The sequence below is a fragment of the Rhynchophorus ferrugineus genome, unplaced genomic scaffold (assembly GCF_030347505.1).
Source record: "Rhynchophorus ferrugineus isolate W39M unplaced genomic scaffold, kcgeb_rfMv2 rfM9, whole genome shotgun sequence".
NCBI classification, from domain to species: Eukaryota; Metazoa; Arthropoda; class Insecta; order Coleoptera; family Curculionidae; genus Rhynchophorus; species Rhynchophorus ferrugineus.
Window position 1 is genome coordinate 24,404,979 of NW_027472588.1, and position 24,315 is coordinate 24,429,293.

Consider the following 24,315-nt stretch of genomic DNA (forward strand, 5'->3'; position numbering starts at 1 on the left):
GGTAGTAGATTTACACCCAGGTACACTACATCTTTTACTACACGGATGCGTTGTCATCAATTTTTATATTATTACTCCATAAAAATTAATGTAAAACAGAAAATTTGCGTAACGTAAAACGAAGATTTCTTGACCTAAACAAACACCAAAACTTTGAAACAACAAAGTTAAAACTGGACGCCCATAGAAAATGCTGGCTTTACACAATTGGATCGACCAATCACGATTCATTTTAGTGGCAATTTAAACTAGCCAATCAAAATTTGCGATCGCAACTCTACAGTTGATTGAACTAAGCAAAACAATTTCCCAGGGACCTCTATACCGTGAAATTTCTATTTTTTCTATGGTGTCGACCAACACAAATCTAATTTTATTTGGGTACGTGTTCGGGCACGTCAAACTTTTATGTTTCTTTTTAACTGGAATAATGCTAATTAGTAAAATGAAAAAAAAAATTGAAGTTTTAAAGGGATTTTATGTTTTTATAATTTGAATTTGTCAATTGACTGTTTTATTGGAATATTTGTACATTTTTCATAATACATAAAATATAAAATAATTATAAAAAAAGGATAGAAGATCTTTGGAAATAGTATTAATATTGTGCCAAAACACAAAAAGTTTCCAAACTAACAGTTTTCTTATGAAATAATTGTACTAAATTATGTCCATAATGAAAAAACTACTCAATGTTATTATTAATTTTTGTACGATCCGCCGTTAGATATCTTCAGTGTGGCTTCGGTTCTTTCAATTAGAGTAATAATAAGCAGCGATTTGAAATTTATCAAAGCAAGCGAAGCCTTAATACAACGTTTGCCGGTTTATAACCTGTAGAAACGAAATACTAAAAAATGTTTATTGAAGATTAGGAAAGGTGATATTTAGAATAGAATTGGTTAGTTTAGTTCATTCATCCCCATGCGTGAACGTTAAAAACAATGTATGTTATTAATTATAACAATTAATTTTGTATTTTAAGAAAAGCTCGAGTGAAGGAAGATATTACTTTAAGGCCTCGAATAAGAAAATAATAGAGAAAGTTCTAATGCCGTTTGACAATATAACCTTTAAAAAAATAGGAGGAATAGAAATATAGATAATTAGAATTAAAATTCGTTCTGTATAAGCTATAAAGATGAGTAACACTTTCTTTTCTTTGTACAACGCACAAGGTTACCATTCTGGTAGACAGACTGTTTGTGAATCCAATAACTATTGAAATATTTATGTAACGTCGGCATATGTTTTAAGTTCAACAAAAAATATAAAAATGCCATCGACCTATGTTGCATATGTATTATTTGCAGAGACGAGATATATTAAAAAATATAATTGTCATAAGAAATATCATTATGTGGGCTTGAATTGAACTTGAACAAAAGAAAATTATTATTTTTTACAAAATCACTACAAGAAATGAAAAATGATTTGCGCCGATGAAAGCTTGTCTTAAATCTGCAAATTATAGAGCTCACGCATGAGTTTAAAGGCTTTCTATATTTTACTCAAAGTATTCTCCATCGTTAGCTACAACTTTTCACAAAAGTCTGGTAGCGAAGAATCCCCGCATGCGCACAAGAAAAAAATTTTTCTTGAATTCACAAGTTAACCTAATATCAAAGAACATAATATTTTTGGTGAAACCCGAGTTAAAATGTTTTTGTATATTTTTTGTCCTTTGTAATATGAAAAACCTTTTATAAACATCTTTAATTTTAAAATAATTTTAAAAATAAAAAAGAGAAAATAAAACGTATAAAATATATAAACAATGACATAATAATAACATATAACTATTTTTTCATAACCTCTTTATTAGATACGTTTAGTACAATCTTAATTTACAATTAATTTTTTACTACATTTCTTATGTACTTGGATTAATTAACAAGCAAGACGAGTGCGAGAAAATACATTAGTATGTATTCCTCAGTTATAAAATTATAATTATTTATTAATTATAAACTTATAGCTATAGTTTACATTAAATGTATACACTTTATATAAGTTCGTATGGTTTTGTTCGTTTCAATCTCCTGACATCCTGCGTGCTGTCCAGCAGTTGTACCGCTTCCACGTTAGTATGATTTAGTAAACTTCTTTCGTGTTTCACGGCGAAATCCTGGACAACTTCGCAAATCCATTTGATTTCTAGGTCATCGTGCAGTTCTTCATTGGTTACATAGCGTTAGGCATTGGTAATCAATCGAAGAACCTTATTTTGACAGCGCTGTATGACTAATTGATTTGAATTTTTAGTGCAACCCCATATATTTATAATTGTACTATAGATCAACCTCTTTGATTTTAGATCAAGTTGATAGTATCTTCCGACTAACCAGTATAGTTGTTTTATTTTGGTTCTAATGTGTTTTGCTTTTTGTCTAACGTGATGCTTCCAATTTAATCTACCGTCAAGATTGATTCCAAGATATTTTGCTGATTCTGCTTGAGGAATCGGACATCCATTGAGTGGATATATTTGGAGCTATTAAGTTGAATTTTCCAATCTTTCGTCCATTTGTAAATTTTGTTGACTGCCACTTGCACTTTTTCTATTGCCCTAGGCAGAGATATATCTTTTGCCATAATAATTTTGTCGTCAGCAAAGGTTCCAAGAAGTGTTTCTTTTGTTGTTGGAATGTCAGCAGTGTAGAGCAGATACAGGAGATGTCCTAAGACGCTACCTTGTGGAACTCCACCCGAGATATTTTTAAATGTCGAGAACGCCATTTCGCGCGATACTCTAAATTTTCTTCCGAATAAATATGACTCCAGCAATTGACAATAGTTACGCGGTAACAATTTGCTCATCTTATAGATTAATCTCAAATGCCAAACCCGATCAAAAGCTTGTAAGACATCCAGGAATATTGCAGGGCAGTATTTCTTTTCTTCAAACGCTCTTTCAATAGCCGCAGTTACTGTGTGCACTTGATCGATTGTTGAATGGTGATTTCAAAAACTAAACTGGAAATCTGGTATTGTTACCAAATGTTTAACACGTTTAAATATCAGTTTCTCAAATAGTTTTGATATTGCAGGTAGTAGCGAAATAGGCCTGTAAGATTCGACTTGTTCTGCAGGTTTGTCAGGTTTTTTAAGCATAATTATTTGTGCAACTTTAAATCATTCCGGGACATGCTTCAGCCTTAAACAGGCAATATAACATATTATGGAATTCATAAATTAACCTGAAATATCACTTGAATTTCAAGTTCAAATTTATGTTTAATGTCTATTATTTTAAGCTTATGTATTATATCTAAGCGACCTTTTATGAATAAATTTACTTATAAAAGGAAAAAAATAAAACAACATGTAACGTTATAAATATAATTTATTTATCAATATTTAAAACCGCAAGCATTTATTTATCTTTAAAATTACTCAATAATATATCTTATACGGCACTATAAACTTCGAGAAACTTCATTGTATTCTCATCGAATCTCCTCGATATGCAAAAGCAGTATGGATATGCATTAAGCCTGTGTGTAGAATATGAATAGAATAATATTATTTTAACATTTCGTATTGTCTATTTAATTTATTATGTTTAACATAAAATATTCTTTATTTAAAGCAGGTAACTAATATTGTGGATTATATAACACGTATCCTGTATTTATGATTCCATTTACCCATATTTCAACACTTTTATGTTTTGTATCTGTGGATTCAATTGGTTTGCTTGCTAAATATTATATAAATCTTTAACTTAGAAATAGTAATATTTCTACTAAAATAGGAACTCCCTATTTTAAACTAAAACAATTTTCAAGCGAGACAAACTTCAATATTTCTTGCTCAGTTTGAATGCCGTGGATCAACGAGCTGTGATTTTGATGACAAATGCTTACATAAAAGATATCGAATCATATTTATCTGCACTTTTACTTTCGCAGGTTAACCATGTCTAAAATATAATGAATTTGGTATAGAACTGAATCCAATTTACCTGGATGGAATGTTTTCATATGGCTGTTCTGATTAAAAGTGTTAGAATAGCGTTTTTGACAACATTCACAAATCTATTGTTTATTCATTACTGCCTATCACTTATAATCAAAATATTAACAGTATAAGAGCCGATAAATTATAAACAATAAAATTCGTAATCTTACAAAGAAGAGCTCCTAACAGTGCCACGGTCAAATACAATATGGCAATATGTAATACGTTGGATTCTACCTCTCAATTGCTTATAAATGGAAACGTCGCAAAATCACCGTACACCGCTAGGGATTCTCCTATATATTCTTCCTATATATATTCTTCTATCTTTATCAAATTATTGTCCATTGTTATATAAAACTTTTCAATATTTTTCAGGTAAAACGCGAACTCTGTGTATAAAAGATATTTATTGAAAATAATTATTGTTGATGATACTATCTGCGAATCCAATTATCAACTTATCTTTAGGTTTTTAACAATATCGAATGTGTGTATATATGTTAAGCTTAAATGACGAGAACAAGCATCAGGGGGAATAAGTTTCTGGTAAATATAAATGAGGAGGTAAAATATCGCAGCAAACCGCTTCTTAAAAGTCTCATTAATCAATATTGCAACATGTAGCCAAGTATTATTGTACCAAAATATATTGCTTTTTGCTTAAAATGCATTCTGAATTTTTTCTTCAATAATATAATTGCAATTCCGTATATATATGAATCCAATTAATGAAACAAGTAACTATGGGATATATTCTATTCAATAACATCAAAATTAATAACGTTAGCAAGTCTCAATGTTGCCGCATCAACTTTGACTTTTGGTTTACAATGTCTCTCAGTTTATAACCTCCTATTATTATTATACTTAACAAAACGTACAAACCAATTTAAACACTGATTTCACGAGGTAAAAAACATCAGGTCATTTTTATTTGAACTTTTAGTTTCAGTAAATACACTTGGTACAAAATTGAATTCAATTTGTAAAATTAAAATTAAAACTGAGTATATGCGCACTTGGATAGAATTTCTTCATTTCTTGTCTCTTCACATTAGAACTGCTACCAAAGCTTTTTTGACAAGCTTCACAAATAAGTGGTTCATCTATTACTGCCTACGATTTATAATAAAAAATATGCACGGTACAACAACAAATAAACTATAAAAATATGTAAACAATCAAGAGGTACTAAAGCTCTTACCAGAGTCAAAATAAAAACGGCTGCCGGTTGTAAATGGCAACGTTGTAATATCAGACGGAAAAGCTGCCTAAGTTTATCGAATGCCTGCTGAAACCATCTAGAAATAGCCACTATTTACGTATACAAACTAAGGACGCCATAGAAGAATATATATTTCTTCTAGAAGGCGATTACCTATATATTAAATTATTCAGCTTTTGACTACCAAATTTTACCCTTCGGAATCTTCAGAGGCTGCTAAATAGCAGGAAAATAGAGAAAGCGTTTTAATTAATTTTTTTCAATTTAAATATTATTTGGACATGGAATAGTTGATTCATTTAAAAAACATTATCTAAAGTGTCAATTGTAATTTTTAATGGAATATACACTGAAATTTTTGTTATTTTCGATACTAAATACAATGCCATTCTCTCCATTTAATATTAATGATTTAAAAATAAATAAAACAAATCGTCCTCTTCATTCAACATTAACAAATTTTTTTAACTTCTGCAATAACGTGTACATGAAAATACATGTAAATAAACAAAGGTATTCTATGGACTTTTCTCATTCTTCAAAACAAGCAACACTTAGTTATCATTTTTCTTGTTACATTGTCCTAATGAGGATGTTCCAGATAATATTTTTTTTGTTATATTTTAAAGTCTTCTTTTTATCAACCAGGGTTTATCTGGAATGTACCTATTGCTTAACGTAGGCTCTGATCCACAATCCTCCGCATTCAGCTTACTGAATGGCGAGTGACCAACTTAAAAATCATCCTAGGAGACATTCGGTCTTACCCGGCCTGGTTATTAGAATCATTTTACTTGTTTTTTTTTTGATTTTGCACTTTTGCCTTTTAAAGAAACATAATTATCAAGATAAATTTACGATTATGCCTTAAGAGGATTAGAACCCGCGACTATAGCAACAGTAAGGACTGTTCTGTCTCCTTGACCACTGCGAGATCTAAGCCGGTCAGATAATTAATTGTATTCAAAAATACAAATATTTATTACAAAATTTTGATAACAAATTTAAAAATCCAGATAAGGTTAATAAAAAACTAACTAGTTCTGTATTCATTGTTGGAGAACTTCTTCGATAGCTCTCATACCGAACTGCCTTTGGAGCCCTTTTTTGTATATAGTTACTTATTCACTTTTAATTAAATATATTTATTTGCCTTCTTGGTGTTGTACTGTCTGGTTCCCATCAACTTGCAATTGAGGATACAGATTTGCCCGCGTTAAAAGAATCTGTGGAAGACATACTATGATATTCATTTTTCAAACTTTTCAACTTACATAATTTGAAATTTGAAAATATCTGTATTAACTGTAATACCAACATCGAAAATGTTGGTATATATTCCTTTTGATAAGTTAATCTTGATTAACCACTGCCCTTTCAACTTTAAGTCTATAGTTAACCCTGCACAAAATGCAAGGAACATTTCTTCTTCTATTTATGCAGGAGCTTATAGGAGATTCTTTAGTTCCAATTTTATATATATTTCATGGATTATTTATTTACCAAAATAAACTAACCATATGACTTTTTAAATACGTTTATTTTAAAAAGATATTAAAACTAATCATTCATACACATTATAAAATCAGTTCTGTTTAGAATCTTCGGAACGCCGATGGATTTTTCAAAAATGGTTTGGAAGGTGGTTCCGGGTTACGAGCATTGTACTCCAAAGCCCTTAAGATGTAACTGGGGGTTGGTGGTGGAGTTGGCAGAATATCAGATTGAGGTTGGAATCCATTTTCATCAGCTACGTATTGAACAGAGACGGGAATGCCTTCTGGGGAAATATATTGGTAAGAACCTTGAGCAGCTGTACCGGCACCTTCGGGCAGTGATTTCAAAGCTCCTCGTTCTTCAGCTGATATTCTATTTTCTGTTTCATACCTAGAAAATTAAAATTGAGCAATATTTATATATACATTAAAACTTTTATCTACTCACGAGTAATGATAGCTTCCATCAGGACTGATATCAGAATCGGATCTCAAAATAGCGATGAACTTGGGTGCTGGACCAGAAATTGGCTTCAATAGAGGCCGATTACCTCTCAGAAGATGACTCACATCTGCTGCAGAAAGTACAATAAAAGCAGAAACAAACACCTGACAAAATAAAGGACAAATAATATTAAAAAATATAATTTTTAAAATGCAAAAATCTTACCAATTTGTACATTTTCATTAACTCGTTTTGGTTTTGCTATCAAACTCTGAATACAGGGATATAGATAAAATGCTTCTATTTATACCAGTTTTTGGGATGAAATTCAATTCAACGAACGCTTTCGATTTTTTTCGGAAGGCTCAAGGCTGCAGATGAATTCAAGTTAAAGATGTCAAAAATTATATAAAAGTTCGATTATTGAAGATGATTATTTAAATGTCTGTGATCTAAAAGTATTTGCCAATTTCCTGAATATTATTAACATTCAACGGTCGATTGTAGTCTTGTGAAAATATATAATCATATATATATATTATCAATAAAACATTTATAACTTATGAGTTATAAATTGATAAATTGCGGTCTTTAATGTGATTTTATATGTAAAAATATACGCATATAAAATATGTAGTTAGTTATTTTTTATTGGAATGTTATGTTATTTAATGGAATTGAAACAGTTTTTTAAAAATGTAAATCAATTATTAATATATAAACAAGTTTATTTTAAAAATTTGATACAACACCATCAAAATTTATTAAGGTTGATCATTTGAAGTACGAATATTACCTATGAAAGAATTTATACGAAGCAAATTAAATGATATTCATATAGAGTGGGATAGTGGTAAAGGCAACAGGACAGTACTCCTATTGTTGTGATAGTCGCGGGTTCGAATCTTGCTGGGGCATGATCATGTATTTATGTTTGTCATTGTTTCACATTTGTGATTATCTTTTGGCAAGAGTGAAAAATACGAGAATATATTAAATTAATCTCCTAGAACAACAATCTGCCCGTGGGTAATACCTATTATTATATGATTTCAGTTATATAATATAACTATCCTGACATGTAGAATATCACTTCAGTAAGTGATCTGTAAAACTTCTAATCTAAATCTTATTCTAGATACTATTCTAACTTATTTTAAAGTCTAATCTTAACTTATTCTAAAAACTATTCTAGCTTATTCTAGAGATTATTAAATCTCACTCTATGTGTCTATTAATCAGTTCGTATGATAAAATACAAATAAAAAATATATTGATATGGCATAAATTTCAATAGTAATAATCAAGAATTTATTTAAATAAAAATAAATTTTCTTGAGATTAAGATAAAAGTTAAGAAGAAAAATATTTATTAATTAATCAAGATATTAACTTTTTGACAACAAAGCTATATACGTATAGATATAGATATAGAAGAATACATGTAAAGTTTCATCAGTTATTTAAAGGTAATAGCACAAAAATGACAGAATAGCAACTGCCAATAAGCAATATAACTCTTAAACCGTTGAAACCAAAATCAACAATACGGCTACAACGGAGCAACATTATTATTTTTAAAACTGTTTGATGAAGGTATTTTGGTTTAGAAATTTGAAAGAAGAAACATTTTTTAAAAATGTTTAACGCTTGAAGACTTCAAGAATATGCTCTTAAAAGGATTTTTTTAATTTAAATTATATCCTTAGATATAGCTGTTTGAGTCACACCATATCTAAACCGACTCGTAGATAGCCGGACTTGAAACTAAATTTAAACGCGTTATTCTGATCTCAATTTTAAAGAACTTTTAAGTTCTACTGAATCGATTTAATTGAAATTTCATGTGAACACCCTCTATATATTTTTATATAGTACAGACGTACGTAATTCATTACTATTTTTTCTTTTAGAAAAAAAACCATAATTTGTTGTAATATGAGAGAAAAATTAGTTGACTTTTTTTACTTTGTACTTGGAAGTATTTGTCTAAATTAAAAATTATCTTTTTTTATTTCAAATTATTAGATGTTGTAACTATATCGACGAAGTGCATGATTCTTTTGTGACTTTTTGGATTTTTTAAAATATATTCATTGCACATTGTTAAATATCTATTGATATTGATATTAGTTTTCAATAGATATCTAATATATTTATTAATAACAGAATAGATAATAAAAATATTGTTCGTTCTTTTTATTTCAAAAATACCTAATATTCAATAGATATCGGTGATTTAAATACATAAAAGCTCCTAAGAAAGACTTTTTTAAATTGTTAAAATTCCTTATTTGGAACTAACGGTAAATGCTAAAAGGAAATGATAATTGGTAAATGTTAATTGTTTTAAAGAGTTGCAAGGTGCTTTGAATTTAAACATTCTCATTCAACAACCTTTCTCTATAAACCAATATTGATATAGTTGCTTAGTAACACAATACCAGGTATGTAGGGACAGTTTCATATAATTGAAGAGCTGCTGATAATATCTGTGGAATTACAGGAAGACTAAAATATGCTTAAATATTTGTTGTATATGTAAAAAGTGTTTGTTATTTTTTAACATCGCATTTTCACCAAATACAAAGCCTACTGTTGGATGCTTCAGAGTTCTTCCAGATTTTTCTTATCGGCAAAAATATAAAGGAATCTAATATTATGTTTAGGAATTTTGGAATATGTTTTAGTATGTGTTATTGAATGTATATTAGACAAAAAAATATGTATCACTAATGTTTTATAAATAATATATTGTTATTCTCTATTCTAGTTAAGTCAATTCTTTTTTATTTTAGTAATAATAACTTGTTACAGCGTTAACCATATTGTTCAGTCATTCAGTTACCACACCCAAAAACATAAAGATTACGTCACAAAAATTAAACAGCTGTTAGGAATAGCTTTTACAGACCCGTATAATACTTAATTTATAAAATTGTTGTATCATTAATTAGTACTAGAATATTTTTTGTCAATATGTATATTTCCAACATTCCATTCACGTTTTGTAGTCAGGCAAATTTCGCAAAGAAATTTTTTTGTCCTTTCAAATGATGAAAGTACGATATAGAGACGGACGGTTCGAAATAGCATTTTGGTTTAATTCATATTGTAGCCCTTCTGTATTTTTACCATCACATGAAAATACCTGTAAATAGTTAACTCATTAACTGCTAACTTGTCTGAAAGTTGGTTGAGAGTTTGTTTTGTTTCGTCTAATCAGCTCCAGACCGTTCTTTGTTATTGACATGAAAATCGCCACGTTTAGGTCCTTGAAACTAAAACTGACAATTAGAAATTGATGGGGCAATATCACCATACATTTCTATAACTATGTGATATGCTTCGGCAGCTTCTTTAAATCTTCCTCTTATACAGTGAATGAAATATAGGAAATGTTATTTAAAATATTAAAAGCCTATAGACCTATATCACTGTTGCCAGTAATATCAAAGGTTTTTGAAAAACTCCTGCCAAAAATAATAAAACCTATCATAGAGAGAAAAAACTAAATACCAAAACACGAGTTTGGATTTATTAACAAGCATTCAATAATTGACCAGGTCCACAGAATAACAGAAAGAGTATACGGTAAAGTTACGTAAAAAGTATACTCAGATTTATTCTTAGATGTAGCACAAGCCTTCGATAAGGTTTGGCATGAAGACCTGGTTCATAAACTACAAAAAATGTTGCCAAAGCAATACACCGAACTATTAAAATCGTACAACTAGAATGTTTAAAGTCAAACAAGAAGAAGCTTACTCTAAAATAAAAGAAGCTAAAGCAGGTGTACCACAAGGAAGTATACTGAGGCCAACGCTTTATCCCCTCTACACTTGTGATATACCACAAATGGAGAATATAACTGTCGGAGGCCAATAGTAAAGAAGCTTCACTAAAATTACAACAGGCAAGTGAAAATATACATAATTGGACACAAGCTTGGAAAATAAAAATTAACGAAAGTGCAAAAAGAAATCTGTGCATGTGCAGTTTACTTATAATAAGACCGTACAAGCATCTATAACATTAAATATTATTATCATTCCATATAGCAACAACGCTAAATATCTCGGAATGAATCTTGATGCAATACTTCGCTGGAAGGGACATATAAAGAAGAAAAGAAAAGAACTGGAATTGAAATATAGAAAAATGTACTGGCTAATTGGAGGAAAATCACAATTATCAGTACATAATAAATTGCTATTATATAAGCAAATACTGAAACCTATATGGCCATACGGAGTTCAATTATGGGGATGTTCTGCAAAGAATAACATAAACAAAATACAAATTTTTCAAAACAAAGTCCTGAGAGGTATTGTGGACGCACGCAAATACTATAGGACTGATTACCTACATCGAGACCTTCAGATCCCACAGTAAGTCAAGAAATCAAGAGAATTGCAATGGAGCATGAGGAAAGATTCCATTCTCATAAGAATATTGAAGTATTACAGCTTTTGGATACCATCAGAGCAGGACATAGACTCAAAAGAATCAAACCATCTGATCTTGTATAGTGTTGTGTAGTGAGGTGCATATAATGAAAAATACAGCAGTGACATGTATAAACATTATTTCACCAGAGATTGAGATAGAGCTGATGGGTCCTCCTATTTATATACCTAGATTTAATTTATCATAAAGACAAATTGTAGTTAGTAGGTAGGTTAACGACTAGTAACAATGTAATAATTAAATAATAAAAAAATATAAGTTTTTAAACATTTCCTGTGATGTAGTTAACGACCTAGAATGTTAAGCTTGATGATTGGAACTTTTAGGACAAAGATATATGCTTTAAAACATTTAGAATTTTTATTTATTGGTAATAGTCAATGTCTAATTATTATCTACCTTTATTAATTGCAGTCATCAGCATAAATTATAGTCATCAAAATGTGTTAACTTAGTCATTAGTCAATGCCTAATAGTCAAGATAATGAAAAATAAAAAAGTTACAAAATTTTGATCTGTAACATGAACAATTTTGTAGAATGAATATTTGTATTAGTAGATTACAATTTTTAATTTTTTATATTATCTGTTTCAGAAATCAAATATGATTAACAAAATCCATACAATCCATAGAACAACAGTAATAAAATAATCTTGAAGGATGTAATAAAAAATGTGCTTGGAAAACAAAATATTTCTTTTGAATGAATGTATCCCTTAATAAAACGGCATTAATATTTTATAAAAATGTATTTCCAACTATAATTTTAAATAGTATCTTAAAAATAGATATTGTACAAAATCAACAGTAATCATTGCGTTATCAGAGCATTTATCTACCATAAGCTGGTTTTCTTACAAATGGAGCTGGAGAGGGCTCTGGATTACGAGCATTGTATTCCAACGCTCTCAAGATATAGCTGGGGATTGGTGGTGGAGTGGGAAGAATATCAGACTGAGGCTGGAATCCATTTTCATCGGCTACGTATTGAACAGAAACAGGGATACCTTCTGGCGAGATGTACTGATAGGAGCCTTGCGCAGCAGTACCGGCTCCTTCAGGAAGGGATTTCAAAACGCCTTGTTCTTGAGCGGCAATTCCGTTTTCAGTTTCATAACTGCAAATATTAAATTATTTATATAACATATAACATACATAGTAAAACAACACATTAATAATTAACTTAAAATAATTCTAGATTACAAATAACTCACGAATAGTGGTAACTTCCATCGGGACTGATATCAGAATCGGATCGCAAGATTGCGATGAATTTTTGTGGCTGACTAGGATATTGCTGGGGGCGGTTTCCTCTTAGCAAGTGACTGACATCAGCCGCTGCAAAAGCAACCAGTACCGAAACCAAAGCCTAGAAGAGAAACAAACCAGTTATACAACGATATACGAAGAATACAGAAATTCTCTCACCAATTTAAACATGTTTTCTTAGTGGTTTTGAATTACTATTTTCGATATGTTGTCAAAATCTGAATGTCTCGCCTTCCCAAATGTTCTGTATTTATATGAATCTTCGCTAAGAGATGAGCAACACTTTCGGTCGATTGCGGAATCTCCAAGGTTGTCCACCCATGGGGGTGTCGGTAGTTTCGATATGAAATATTCTAATTATTTCTGAATATTAATTAATAATATTTTCAAAAATATTATTATAAATGATATGATTCAAAGTTATACATTACAACTTATTTATTATTGAATATAATATGTTAATATATAATTTTATATTAATTTAATGTTCAGTATTAAATTAAAAACTAACAATATTGTTTTAATTATATAAATCTAATAGTATAACTTTTTGCAGATTTTTTCTTTAAGTTTAACATTATGGTTAAAATAGTATGGTTAATACAGTATATTAAGAACAGCCATACTTTCGCATATATTATATCTCATATCTCAGTTTTGAGGACAGATAAGAACATTTACACTTTAAAAAGACATTTTTTGAGAAAAATTGGTAGAATATATATTAATTAAAATATGTTTCTGGTAACATGACCATATAGTATCGAAAGAGTGGTTATGGTATGGCAGTAATTCAATCTTTGATCTATTTTCTCCCTTCTTCAGCATTTGAAACCGTATTCAAGACCACTCATGCTGCCTTAGTCAGAAAAAAATTCATCTGAATAATCACTAATAAAAAACCATAATAAGTCGAAAATCGAAGGCACTGAGCATAGGATGCGTTTGAATCTGTTACTTGCTATTACTGGCTTTTGCGCATACATCATTCAATTTGCTCAATTGAAATCTGGACTGGGCCTACAGTTTAACATGGGCTCCGAACTATAGTCCTTGGCATTAAGTCTACCGACTGGCCAGTAACCAAACTAGAGACTATCCCAGAAGACATCCGGTCTTACCCAGCCTGGTTACTGGTGTGACTGGAATTGTTATTCCTTGTCTATTGGATTTTTGTTTTGTATATTTTACCCTTTACATTTGTACCCACTATTGCCTAAATACATTTACAATCACAAACATAAAGTATATCCATGCGTCAGCAGGATTCGAACCTGCGGCTATCGCAATAGTAAGAAGACCGTACGATCACCTTACCCGACACACCAACGAAGCCGGTAATCAATTATTTGATTAAGGTAGTTTATTGGCTTCAAGATAAATAGCAACAAGGCATATAGTATAAGGTCCTAAAGTCCTGAAGTTCCAGAATATTTGGGTAATGGCAGCATTCCTCAAGGATTTTTTAAAAATTTAGGATGGCCACTATGTATATCTTAGTCGATAATTAAAGTGGTAAGAGTGGTGGCGTTGCTTGCATCTACCGAAATATCTAATGAGTACATGGAGTTTTCTACCCGCGGTGTTATAAAAATTTTCCTGAAAATATCAGCGAGATATTTATATTCAATATATCCATTATCTCTCTTTATATTTTTTATAATTTATTAATATATTGGCTTTTCACAGATCGATGTTCGGTGTAATTTAGTTAAATTTGAGCGATTACCTGCATTACATCGACTTTACAATTTCAATTTCGATTTATCGGTATACACCTGCGATTTCAGAAAAGCTTAAAGGAAAAAAAATTCAGCGACGTAAGACCTCATCTACGGTCTAGGTACTCAATTTACATCACCCTCGTCAAATAACATTTTACATTAGATATGCTTAGTAGAATCTTAATTAACAAATTAATTTATTATCATTGTTCTGTTGTGCTTGCATTAACACACAAGCAAGACGAGTACGGGATTAATACATCAGTAGGTATTTCCCAAATTAAAATAAGTTAAGATTACACTTATACACTAAACAAGTTCGCGTGGTTTGGTTCGCCTCAATCTTCTGATATCCTACGTGTTGTTCAGTAGCTGTATTGCATCTACGTTGCGGTGATTTAGCAATCTTACTTCATGTTTTAAGGCGAAATCTTGGATCACTTCATTTATCCATGTGATTTTGAAAACATCGTGCAGCTCTTCGTTGGTTACGTAGGAATAATCGTTGGTAATTAATTGTAGAACTTTGTTTTGGGTGAGTTGGATTACTAGTTGGTTTGATGTTTTGGTGTAACCCCATATTTGCATCTCATATATCCAAATTGATTTTAGGATTGACTGATAAACCAATATCTGTGATTTTAGATCAAGTCGAGAGTATCTTTCGACTAACCAGACATTTGCTTGACAAGAGCCTAACCTGCTCTGCATGTTATCTAACATTACGTTTCCAATTTTAACCTACTATCGAGATGTATTCCGAGGTATTTAGCTGATTCTGCTGGAGAAATCGGACATCCCTTAAGTTCTATTATAATTAGGTTTAATTAAGATGGTCATATTTGGAGTTATTAAACTGTATTTTCCAGTCTCCGGCCCCTTTATAGATCTTATTGGCTGCTATTTTTTCTACAGATTACAGAGATACATATTTTTCCATGAGCACTGTGTGATCGGCAAATGATCCAATTACTGTTTCTTTAGTTGGTGGAAAATAAATAGATAAAGATAAGTATAATAATGAAAGCTAATCCATCGTAGTTCGGTTACCGAACCTAGGTATGACCAAATGTCAAAAGCGATGCTCAAAGTAGAATTTGACTACATATTTTTGTCCAATATCGTATAAGAAATGAAGTTATTCGTTTAAGTGCCTTTTTGAACGCACAGTTAAGGAACAGCAGAAACGCAGAGTACAATAGTTTGGCCTTGACAGACGTCTGTGGCGATATCGACCTTTTTTATGGAAAACGCAGCTGCGAACAGTTACAGAAAGCCATGGATCAACCTATTAAATGATATGAAAGATAACATTGCCGAAGCCTGGTGTAGATCAACTGTGGTGAGATTTAGGGCAGAATATTGCAAGTCATGCTACGCCAACAACAGCGTATTGATTGAGAAACAGGCACTCTCCCCAGCGCCGGATTGATAATGATGATCATAATGGTGATGATAATAATGACGAATATGACCACTGAATGTTAGATAGTCAAGTTTTAAGGGCCACCGCATCTATCATCAAATGAGCGAACAAATATATACTCAGTAAACAAACACTACTAAAATAAGATGGCCGCCACATACTGACAATGTCGACACGTCTCCGTTAATTACACAGTTGGTTTGTTCATATTATTTATTTATCTTAGAAATAATAATATTAAGTTTATTAGTAGGTTATACGATAAGGTAATGAAACAAACATTTACAAAAACTGAAATAAAAAGGCAAATCTATAGTTATTATCACTATAGTCTGCCCCTCTGCGGCAGTATATATTTTGTATTTTATAAAATTGTTTTAATAAACGACAAATATTTTTCAAAATCCAAAATGAACAAGACTAGGAAATAAATTAGATGTTGATATATTTGCATATAGAGAGTCGTCTATTAATTACGTGATATTTTTAGCGTAAGATCTTAAGATATTTTGTGATTTTTACTGTTGATTTACGAAATTAAGTATTTAGCTATTATATTAAAAAAATTCTATTCTAGATTTTTCTCTAGAGTTTCATGCTTCCTAGGGTTTTCAAAGTCAGCGTTGTTTTAATTTACGTCTGTTTATTATCGACCTCAGCTATATTCCACAAACAGAAGATATAAACGGAATAAAATAAAAACCTGATATATACAAAGTATTTCTTTATTAAAAAGCTTAAGCCACTATTTACTTTTAAAACAGCTGCAATTATTCTCAGAGTATATTCGTAAAATGTTTAAAAAGTTTCCAGTAGTATGTCCATTTCTTGTACCAAAACATGAGCCAACAGCTTGAATAATATTGGAGATGGAAATCTACTCCTCACAAATAAATTTTTTGTTGTTCTAAATCATATTTATTGCATAAATTCATCTTGAATTCATTAAATCATTCGGAATAAAACTACTTGTTTAGAAAAAGAGACATGTTAACAGTGGATTGGCAATCAAGTCAGTAGATTTAATTGTCATTTTCAGTTATGTAACGAAGCAGAAAATCCTTTAGTCTTTTTGCCTCATCGTTAGTGGATCAGTACCTAGAGAATTTATATAACATAACGAATAAAAGTTTTATTCCAACTTATTGGATATCCTAGTATACCTCTATTTTTAGCCATAATGTTTATGCCATAATATTTTTAATTCAATTTAAAATCGATAATTAAATAATAAATAAGCAAATTTCTTCCGCATGTTTATAAATAAATAGTTGTATCATGCAATAACTATAGCAAAAAATTGTACATACAATATAATGTTATTCACAATTCCCAACAATTTTAATAGTCATTCTGAATAATATATAAAAATATAATTACTGCATATCTAACAGGACTTACTTCGGCAAGGAAAAACCAATAGGTATCATCGAACGTTACAGAATATTATTTCGTAATATCCGATATTCCATATATGACATTAAATGGTACTGATAGTTCAGGTGGGTTACGTAATCTACCAGGTAATATTATAATATATTATAATTAAGAAATATTTACCTTGACCCTTCATTGTGGAAAAAAACCAAAAATATCCTTTGAAAAAAAAATGGAATATTGCTCTAAAAATATAATAAATAAGTTTTACTTTGAATTTTTAAATTTGTTCCAATAATAGCTTAGGAAAAAATATTGTTACTATATATATTAATCATCATTTTTCCATCATACAACTTACAACTTTTTTCAGTCTTTCTAGTGTCGAAATAACGATGTTGCTTTGGCAGCGATTATATATTCGATGCATTTTTACACTTCTTTGGCATTTAGCAAATGGAATATGACGCAGCAGTATAATCATAAGTTTCTAAAAGTGTTAGTTTTTTTTCAACTAAAACAATACTTTTGTGTATTATAATACACTGAATGACTCAATAAAACAAAATGGAAAACTGTTTTTTTTTCATGTAGATAAATGTAGATATGTCAAAACCATAGAATTGAATAGTTGTGCTGAACAGAATTGAACATTTTAATATCATTGATAGTAATATAATACCCATAGTAGTTCAGAAATCTACCAACAATGGGCAATAAGTATTATTAATAATAATTATTATATATGTACATAACATGTAGAAAATCAGGTCAGTAAGTGATTTCCTGTGATCCTGCCTTATATTTGTCCATTATTCAGATCAAATAGTTCAAGACAATTTAATCTACAAATTTTACTTCTGTTTGACAAGTATATTGAGTGGCACTAACATTCTTTCGAGCTACTTAACGAAGGCTTTAAATTACATTTGGTATGGGTTCTAGAGTCAAATAGCGCTGAAATAATCATGAGAGACGTAACAAGCTAAAAAGCATGTGCTTTTTCCAAATTAGGCGTCTAGATACATGCTGCTAAGATATTTAGCATCCTACGTCTGGGAGAGTTAACAGCATTAACTATAGTATATAACAATATTATTGTAAAAAGAGCTTAAGACGTTTTATTGGCCTTAATACTTCAAGTTTTCAGCCAAAATTGTATTGTATTAAGCTGTATTTAGAAGTGTTTTTATATGAGTACGTTGCCTCACTAGTAAGTTTTATGATTGGTAGATTAACAATATACAAGATATACAGTATTTGAAGTAGTTCAGTGTGCTCTTTTATAGTAAATTTGTAAGATACCTCGGTCCATCTGCAAGATAAGGTCTCGGTAACTGAAATGAGGAATAAATTTTTTAAAATTTAATCTGCAGCCTCCTCCGCCAACTTTTAACAAAATCCTGAGATATGTCAAGGAATTTTTATTATCTGATCTCATTATTTGACTTTTACCTTTTTTATGACACTGTGTGCAATATTTTAGTGTTGATCTAGCTAAACCCATTTTACACAAGGAAAAAATCTATTCAACACATCCTCCCACGCAACTTAAAAAAGGTCGTACAAATGAAGCAATTTAATATAACTAAAATTAAGCCTAAATTTTTGCATTATTTTATTACATTTAACACTTTCTAAATTTCGAAGAAATAAATAAAGAGAATAAAGGCTAATTGCAAGGAATATATGTTTTTCAGTTCGTAATGTATATAATAAAATTACTATTAAAATATATAGCAGGTCATAAAATCAATGTTTCTTATCGGGAAACAAATCTCATTGAACAATGTAATAATAACGATATAAATGAAATAGCATGATCTGATGAATATTTTGAGAGCCAGCAATATAAATAAAAATTATATTAATACCAATGTTGAAATATATAATAGTTGTCTGTTTAAATCTGAGGATTACTATTGCTTTTCTAGAAAACGCAACTAAGATATTTCAAACACTCTAAAAAAGCCAACGAAATTATTAGTTCGAGGAATTCTGGTGAAGAATTAAAAGTAGACTTCGGGGAACTAGACTATCGTATAAAGGAGACATAACTTACTACATATATTCCCAAAAATAAAACGAATTTAAATTATTGAACTGAATTTACGTCATAATTACAATTTACAATTTAATTTGTGATAATTGCGGATAGATCTTCAATATCGACGGAAAGGTGGAGCTACTTTTTTCAATGCTGGAAATGAGCTGGGTTCAGGATTACGAGCATTGAATTCCAGAGATCTGAGGATGTAACTTGGTACCGGCGGTGGGGTGGGAATGGCATCAGACTGGGGTTGGAATCCATTCTCGTCGGCTACGTATTGAACAGAAACGGGGACGCCTTCAGGGGAGACGAAATGGTAGCCACCTTGAGCGACGGTGCCAGATCCTTCAGGTAAAGCTTTCTGGTTACCCTGTTCTTGAGCGGAGATACCATTTTCAGTTTCATAGCTGCGGACAAAATTGTGATTACCTTCAAAATTATTTATATTTTGATTAAATTTAGTTTATATACTTTTTTAAAACCAAATAGACTAAATAATTAATGCATAAAAATTAAATATGATCCAGACTAATTGCTTTTAATATATAAGTATTAGTTAATTAATATATTTTATAATTTCTTTTTAAATATCAATATGTGATAAAAATAGTGAATTCAAAATAAAAAGTAAAAGGAAAAACTGGTTATGTTGAGCATCAAAAATATTTACCCTAAAGTAAATTTCTAATAAATAAGAAGCTAATGAAATAACTGTTATAAAATATTATAAAATGTTAACTCAATATATTAATTCATTTTTTAAAAATAAGGTATGATCAAAATAATAAATTTAAAATAAAAGTTGGACGGAAAAATTATTTTAAGTTGAGTTGAGATACTAAAAAAATGTATTTGTTGCGATATTAAGGGCAATACATTAGAAAAAATATATTTTTGTATAACATCACAAATATTTGCCCTAAAGTAACTAATTGCTACTAAATAAGAAGCTAATGAAGTAACTGCCATAAAACTAAAGCCATTACTAATAATATGATCTTGAGACCAAATAGCTCCTAAAAAAACTACTAAAAGAAACATACAAGCTGACAACTCATAAATGCATACTATAGTTGTCTAAGGAGACTGAGTTTGTTTTTGCAGCAAGATGATCGACGAAATCATTAATACATTCAACAATTTATCAGAGGCATATTCTATATATATAGAGCAAAAAGTACGGTACAAAAATGACATACAGTAGACATGCCAACAAACGTTTAATAACTGAAAGAGTCGCAAAATTTTGGGCATATTCAATTCGTTTTGCGAATCAAGGCTTAATTTAAAAACTGCAGTGATATTCACTAATAAAATACTTTAATTATTTAATAATATACGTGTGTAATCGCCAAAATGGACTAAAAGCAAGATGCCAATAGTAGAAATAAGGTACCGCAGAGTCAAGAGTCAGGGTTTTAACCAAGATATAAGGAGAAGTAAAGAAATAAGAAAAAACTTCAGTACTGAATCGTGCAAAGAAAGGAGGTAACCTAGTTAGTTGAGATATAGCGTATGAAAGACACAACAGAGGCAAAGAAAGCTGGAAAGCAATGATGGAAAGGAGGAAAACCAAAGGACAACCTAGGAGAACCTGGGGTGAATATATCAAAGAGACATTGCGAAAAATATGAAAAACCCCTAAAAATTGCAAGTGATGCATTCGTTTCAAATAAGTTGCTTGGGTTTATCAGCCAAGAAAATGATAGCATCAACTTTCGGAGCTAACAGAAACAGCAACTGCTTTACAGAAATACAACATCTTCAGGAAAACCAGTGAATTAAATAGAAGCACTAGCAAGATTAAGTACGAATTATTATAAAATTAATTTTTAGTATATCGGATATATGATTTCTAACTTATCTCTTATCTAAAAGTATTGATAGAAGAGGATTGTCATCGAATTCATTTTCATTTTCAGCCTCAAAATCTATATATCCAGCAACGTAAGTAAAAAATCTGTCTGTCGGATGAAAGGTGAACGAATTCCTTACAGATGAACAGCTAATAAAAAAAAACAGAATCAAAATCATAGAAAGCCATTGAAAATATAAGACTAGTATTATCAAATGCCAGAACCATCAGCAACTCTGTTAGAAGAATGTTCGAAGTCCTGCGGAACAAACAGCAACGTATTGGTTTAGAAATAGATACTCTCTCTGAGCGCCGACTATGGATTGATGAGAATACGAACGGGTTTTGGTTATATATAGAACTCATTCTACTTACTAAATTGATCAGACATTGCTCCTTTTAATTATCATTAGTTTCAATTGATAACGAAAATAGCAATCGATATATTGAGCATTGAATTGATTTCGTGATTAGTGAAGCACTTTTACAACGTCGTATTTAATGGTACCAGAAAGATTGGACAAAGTAGCTAGTTTTCTAAGATGCCTATCTAAATAACTGGAAACATTAGGAATCATGATACGATGCTTCAAGAAAAGCATATAAAATTAAAAAAGGACCAAGTAAGAGACAATATATGAATCAACAAAGATAATCATGCAGCAATATTAAAAATATACCAGATGTTATAGAGTATATATTGTAGTCTACATGAATGCATAATATTAATAGTACAAGCTTCAGTGAAATTAAATATTATTATTGGGTGCTTTTCTTGTTTATAGTTTGGAAGGTTTACAGTAATAGTAAAAAAAGTTCTAAAACTAAAAAAAATGTTCGAGTGCAATTCTAGTGTGCAATTAAAAGGATTTTGCACACTTCTTTATGATTGAGACTTGGTTGTTGACTTAGTTGAGTTAATGTTCATAAACCACATAATAAATTATTAACATAGGTTTTCTGCTACGAAATTTTTTTTTCGTGAACCTTTAAATTGGTTAAACAAATAAAACAACTTATAAGACCCACTTTACAAAAGAAAACCTAATGAACTTTTATAACATTTAAAATTATGTTTTTGTGGATTAGAAAAAGCCATATGATGCCAATCATGGTATTCATAAATTAAACTTTGGTATCAAGTTGTATTGGAGGTGAAAGTATTTTGCTATAAAACTGAACTATAGAAGCATTCAGTTAGGTTGATTTCGTAAAAAGTTTAGTGCCCGTTCTAACTAAACTGATTTAAGGAGTGCTATCTTGCAAACGTGCTATAGCGTAGTTTTGTTAAATAAGTATTACGGGAGATAGGGGGTTTAAAAGCCATCTATTAAGGAAACTAGAAATTACCTTTATTCAACCTTGTACTATAGCATTAAATGACATTGAAGCTATATCTAGAGTTAAGTTTCTAGTCTAAGTTTCTTTAATCTATTTCTAGCAACCATACATTTTGTAGGTATATTACAGCTTTATGGTGTACTAATCACTTTTTCCCCCGATCTTTCTAGCAGAAATTCAAATATAAATATTTGTATGTTTTAAAAATTTGTTAAAAATGCCGTTATTGTCAGATATTGATATTAACAAGTGGTGCACAAAAAAGAGTATGCCTGGTATATTCTCAGATTTCATTGACTAATTCACCCATCACTTATATTTGTTCAGTTTCAACTTTGAAACACATATACACGTTTATAGAAAAATAAATAAAGCAATATTTTGTGATATCATAATTTAACAAATTTGGAAGCAGAAAATATTGAAAATTTTTAAACTGTCTGAATTATCAAATGATGTACCGTATACTATAATACATGCAGTCAAAATACTATTGAAACATATTATATTTAATATTATTTTAAGTATATTGCTAAGTTACCTGTAACTAAAACTTTATGAAACCAAATATTAAATAAATAAAAAAGTACTTCGTACTACACCACATTTCGTACTCCGATATTAAAATAAATTCTAGAACATTTATAACAAGAACAAAAAAATATAGCAACTCACAATAATTTATATTAAGTAAATAGTTAGAATCATCTAATAATTGTTATTCAGTTATAAAATTAAAAGATATATGAAAATGGACGAAGTAAATTAGGATAGTAAAATTTAGGAAATGCATAAGTACCTTTAATATATGTTTCTTACGCAATTTTTTAAATGTTAAAATATGGCGAATTTTCCATATGTAGAAGCCAATATAAAGAAATCTTTTTTTTGTATATTTTGGTTTTGTTTGAATCATTTGCATTATTATGTTCTTTTCATCAACTAGTCGTTATTTTTATACATATGAGTACAATTTGTGTCTTAATATTAATACTTATAACTATTAAATTTGATATGAAATCGTTACGCTTCATATACCTTGTATGAGTTAATAGAAAAATACTTACGCATAATGGTAACTTCCATCTGGACTAACATCAGCGTCAGACCTCAAGATGGCGATGAATTTCCCTGACGGAACTGGGCGGGGAACCACCTTGGGTAGAGGGCGAAACAAGTGACTGACATCGGCCGCAGCAAAGGCGACAAAAGCAAGAACGAACAACTAAAAACATCAGAAAAACACAATTATATTCCATTATTCAGCCTTTTGAATGCATCATCCTAATTTGTTCGTGATTTAAGATTGTAACCTTACCACTTTTGACATATTAGCAGGTGATTGCGATCGATAGACCAAATCGGAATAATAGTCTTGATCACTTATCGTCTATTTATATGAAGCTCATGCAGCGGATGAACAGCAGCTTCTTTATTTGTTACCGAATTTTCAAGGTCGTACACCCACGACGGTCATCTTCAAATGGATTACAAAAAAATATAATGGTCTTAATCTGCCATTTCCTAAAAGCCACCGCTAAATTATTGTTATTGCTTAAATAACAATAATATATAACGGTTAAGTTCAACTTTAAAATGTTGTTACGTTGCATATTTAAGAACTAGTTATTAATTAAACTAATTTTGTAAATAATTGATTTAATGACAGT

The 24,315-nt window shown here is 30.2% G+C and overlaps 2 protein-coding genes and 1 pseudogene across 3 annotated transcripts; all 3 read right to left on the minus strand.

Annotated features, from left to right (window-relative positions):
* Positions 1–6,712: 6,712 nt before the first annotated feature.
* On the minus strand, positions 6,713–7,369 carry LOC143203152 (endocuticle structural glycoprotein SgAbd-2 pseudogene; annotated as a pseudogene). The gene is made up of 3 exons (XR_013007285.1): positions 7,358–7,369; positions 7,136–7,296; positions 6,713–7,078 (listed from the first exon to the last, which is right to left on the minus strand). The product of XR_013007285.1 is annotated as an endocuticle structural glycoprotein SgAbd-2 pseudogene (transcript).
* Positions 7,370–12,337: 4,968 nt separating this feature from the next.
* Positions 12,338–13,099, minus strand: LOC143202067 (endocuticle structural glycoprotein SgAbd-4). Its single transcript, XM_076413338.1, has 3 exons — positions 13,032–13,099; positions 12,818–12,972; positions 12,338–12,720 (listed from the first exon to the last, which is right to left on the minus strand). Exons 1-3 carry the CDS (start codon positions 13,041–13,043, stop codon positions 12,435–12,437), a joined length of 453 nt encoding a protein of 150 aa, XP_076269453.1. The 5' UTR covers positions 13,044–13,099; the 3' UTR covers positions 12,338–12,434.
* A 6,389-nt stretch (positions 13,100–19,488) lies between these two features.
* Positions 19,489–24,028, minus strand: LOC143203225 (endocuticle structural glycoprotein SgAbd-2). Its single transcript, XM_076415370.1, has 3 exons — positions 23,964–24,028; positions 23,713–23,870; positions 19,489–19,856 (listed from the first exon to the last, which is right to left on the minus strand). Exons 1-3 carry the CDS (start codon positions 23,973–23,975, stop codon positions 19,562–19,564), a joined length of 465 nt encoding a protein of 154 aa, XP_076271485.1. The 5' UTR covers positions 23,976–24,028; the 3' UTR covers positions 19,489–19,561.
* Positions 24,029–24,315: the final 287 nt, after the last annotated feature.